The sequence below is a fragment of the Spodoptera frugiperda genome, chromosome 27, assembly GCF_023101765.2.
Source record: "Spodoptera frugiperda isolate SF20-4 chromosome 27, AGI-APGP_CSIRO_Sfru_2.0, whole genome shotgun sequence".
Lineage (NCBI taxonomy): Eukaryota > Metazoa > Arthropoda > Insecta > Lepidoptera > Noctuidae > Spodoptera > Spodoptera frugiperda.
Genome location: NC_064238.1, coordinates 10,851,050 through 10,854,747, shown reverse-complemented (window position 1 = coordinate 10,854,747; position 3,698 = coordinate 10,851,050). Strand labels below are relative to the sequence as shown.

The 3,698-nt window shown below is 35.9% G+C and overlaps 1 protein-coding gene across 1 annotated transcript; it reads right to left on the bottom strand.

Annotated features, from left to right (window-relative positions):
- Positions 1 to 1,749: 1,749 nt before the first annotated feature.
- Positions 1,750 to 2,679, bottom strand: LOC118263608 (peritrophin-1-like). The gene is made up of 2 exons (XM_050705239.1): positions 2,543 to 2,679; positions 1,750 to 2,128 (listed from the first exon to the last, which is right to left on the bottom strand). Exons 1-2 carry the CDS (start codon positions 2,547 to 2,549, stop codon positions 1,890 to 1,892), a joined length of 246 nt encoding a protein of 81 aa, XP_050561196.1. The 5' UTR covers positions 2,550 to 2,679; the 3' UTR covers positions 1,750 to 1,889.
- Between the last annotated feature and the right edge of the window lie 1,019 nt (positions 2,680 to 3,698).

Genomic DNA, 3,698 nt, shown 5'->3' with positions numbered 1-3,698 from the left:
CCTATCGATTTCGTCCACTGTTGCCAGTCTGTCTAACTAGACTAGCCCACACGCATGAGATATTATAAGGCACAAGTACATGCGCAAAGACAGGTGCGCTCTCTTTTCCCTCTCTCTCATGATCCGATGGGACGGTGGACCAGAGAAAGGTCAGGCGCTTAATGTTGCAGAGTGGTGTCGAACGTTTGTTTAATTCTCAAATTGCAATTTCGTGTTTAGGTGTGATGTAAAACCATCCAAGATGCAAGAGAAAATATCAATGCGAAGCGAAGTTCGTTAAGTAATAAAAAAATTACATATTTTTATTTTTAGCCACAAGACGTCCTCTGATGAACACGGGCCTATTTTTTGGCAATGTTGGAAGCACCCTGTACCCAGCAGCCGTGTCCTAGTAACATCTTGTTACTGATATGATACTGTTAAAGGATTTTATTAATGTAGTTTTATTTTTATTACTTAAAACAATTTTTACTTGCACATTTTGGTAATTGGTAATCTATACTTATATTAAATCTGTAGAGAAGTCAATTCTGTACATGAAATATATTTCCAAAATAACTATCAGCGGGTGATTAGTGATCGATACTGACGCCAAAAATGCAATCAGAAATTTTTTTGTCTGTCTGTCTGTCTGTCTGTCTGTCTGTATGTTCTTTATAGAAACAAAAACCACTCGACAGATTTCAACGAAACTTGAAACAATTGTTCTTCATACTCCTGGGCAGGTTATAGTATACTTTTCATCACGCTACGGCCAATAGGAGCAGAGCAGTGAAGGAAAATGTTGAGAAAACAGGAGAACTTACTCCATTTTTTAAGCTTCGGTCGCGTGTGCAGCCTTAATGGTTAAAGCTACACAGAAATCATGTATGACGGAAAGATTCTCCTTAAAATTGTTTAAACAATATTCCACGACAGCAAAAGTCTATCTTTTATGGTTGACTCACAATAACATGTATAACTCCTGATAGCTTAGCAGTTCGGAGCTTTCTGATTATATTTGTCTACTCTTACGTTTATAACACTCTCATTCATTCATTCATATTATAATAAATCTGTAGAAGGGTCAATTCTGTACATTGAAAATATTGAAAGAATAAATAGCAGGGGGTGTTACTGGATCAATAACAAACCCAAATATGTTATTAATTTTTTTTGTCTGTCTGTCTTTCTGTATGTTCAGGCATCACGTGAAAACTAACGGATCGATTTCGATGAAACTTGGTATATACCTTATTATCCTGGGTATAAAATAGGATAAAAAGTATTATCTTGGCAAAATACGTAGAAAAAAATATCTTTATTTTTCAGTTTTATTCTACAGAACGCGAGCTCAACAGCAGTAGCTCAATAGGGGGATCTCCTTAATTATTATGGGTCTCGCCGTATCTGTCTATCTATAGAATATCTACGTCCAATAGATATTTATAAGATGTCATTGTGAGAGTTACTCAAAATGAAGAAATAAAACTTCCACGCGAAGACCAACATCCGCGCGGACGGAGTCGCGGGCGGAAGCTAGTTTTTAATAAAAACATAACTGGCGAAAAATGTGGGTATGGTTTTTTTTTTTTTTTTTTGAGGCGGAAAATCATCCAATGACTTCTCCCGCTTTGGGCAAGGCGAGAGGGAGTGTCAGACTCTTACTGACTAAAAACCACCCCGTTCCTTCTCCTGCTTTTCGACCTGGAGCTCCGGTAAACCCGCTAGGTAGTCCGCAGCTCCGGATAAATAAATAAAAAATGTTGGTAATATTGCATAACGATTTATTAATTATGAACAAGCCAGGAATTCTTCGTTTCTTTGAACAAAAAATATGCATACATTGTAATAAAGGTATGTTACTTTTGCATATTTTTACACCCGATTCTGATCTCCGTCACCAGCGCCTAGGGTACGATTCTGCCCTCACAGTTTGCCATATGGGGGAAGTTGCATTGTTGACGCTCAGTGTCAAACCAAAGACCAGCGGGACAGGTCATTTCAAACCTGTGTCCACTGGAGCAGACGTAGAATTGGTTGCAGAATTCATGGGGTATCATCGTAACACCGCCATCAGTGGTCTCTGGGCAAAGAGACGCGGATTTTGCGTACACAAGCACTACGCAGAGCATGAAGAACAGTAGGACTGAAACAAAACAAAAAACAAATATATAGTTGGGAGACCGAAAAAAACGCAAGTGCGAGTGCGGCAAGGGGTTTCGGGTTCGATTCCCAGTCGGGCAAAATTAAACTGAGCTTTTTTCGGTTTTTCAAAAATTCTGCTTTCGAAACTTATGCTAGCGGCTTCACCAGCGATCCCGTTGGGATAAAAAGGATCCTTTATATTATTGCAGAGCATAATCTACCTGTGTTTCAAATTTCATTTCGATCCCTTCAGCCATTTTGACGAGATTGAGTAACAAACATAGTCACAAACCCCAAAACTCACACATATTGTAAATGCGAACAAATATTCGCATTTATAATATGTAGGTAGGTACTAACATTGTTTTGAATATTAGAATTTTTTTTTATAATTACTTATTTTTAGGTGACTTACCTTTCATGTTGAATCGTTATTGTTGAAACTCTTCACAAGATACAACTGTGCTCCAACTGTTTCAATTTATACCCAACAAGTGGTTTTTACCTATGATAGAATCTGTGCGATAGTGAATGCAACAATTATTATAATTTGATAAATCAGAAACAGATAGCGATAAATGATTAAAGAAAAGTAGAAACTAAATATTTTATTAAAATTATATAACTTTACTCCTCGGTTTTGCTTGTTAAAAGATTTTTTGAAAATGCTTATTTTATCAAAGATTTGAATCGTGTGTTTTAGCTCGTCTAGTCTTTATCGAAGCGGAGATGTGTATTGGCTGAATCTGTGAGTGGCATGGGAGGTGTTGTATGCGGCTTAAAGATTCCATTAATGTATTACTAGAAAATGAACTAAAATTTTAGAAAAACTTATTTTATAAAAATCTAATTTTGACATCTCGTCACTTCGGCCTTTCGGGGGGAAAGAGCTGTTGGGCTCAGTCAATTTATTTTGTCTGAGTAGGAACGAGGTTGTTTTTAGTCAGTATGAGTCTAAACAAATGTTGCCGTGGTTTAAGCGAGGTTCAAAATCCCATATTCTGTAGACTTTCTCCAGAAAAATTAGGCACATGATGGTCCCTTATTAAAAAAAATGGGCGAAGTACGGCAGTATTATCAGTATAATTAGATATTAATATGGCCATTCAGTTATATTTTTGGGATTATGTATTTATTGTGAATCAAGATTTAAATGGTTGATAAGTTCGAGGAATTGATACCTAGTTGACGTCATTGGCACGAGATATTTTATAATCAAATCTGGAAAAACCTCAATAATTGACCCCCCTTATTAAAAAGAAAGTTATCATTAAGTGATTGTTGGCAAAACAGTTCAGGAAATGTTTTATGTATCTAATCGGGTTAGATAACTTATTATAAATAACAAACATGCTCACTTATATTATCACATCCGTATCTAATATTAAATAAATAATGATTTCTTTGAATTATCTAAGTAACTAATTGTTTAATTTTAACACTGTCGGTCTCTACACGGATTTATTGACTAAATGTGTGATAATTTTGTATCCCATTTTACGGCATTTGTCTAAAATACTCACGAGTGTGAACACGGTAAGAATTTAATTCCTAAAAAGTTTAACAAAAAT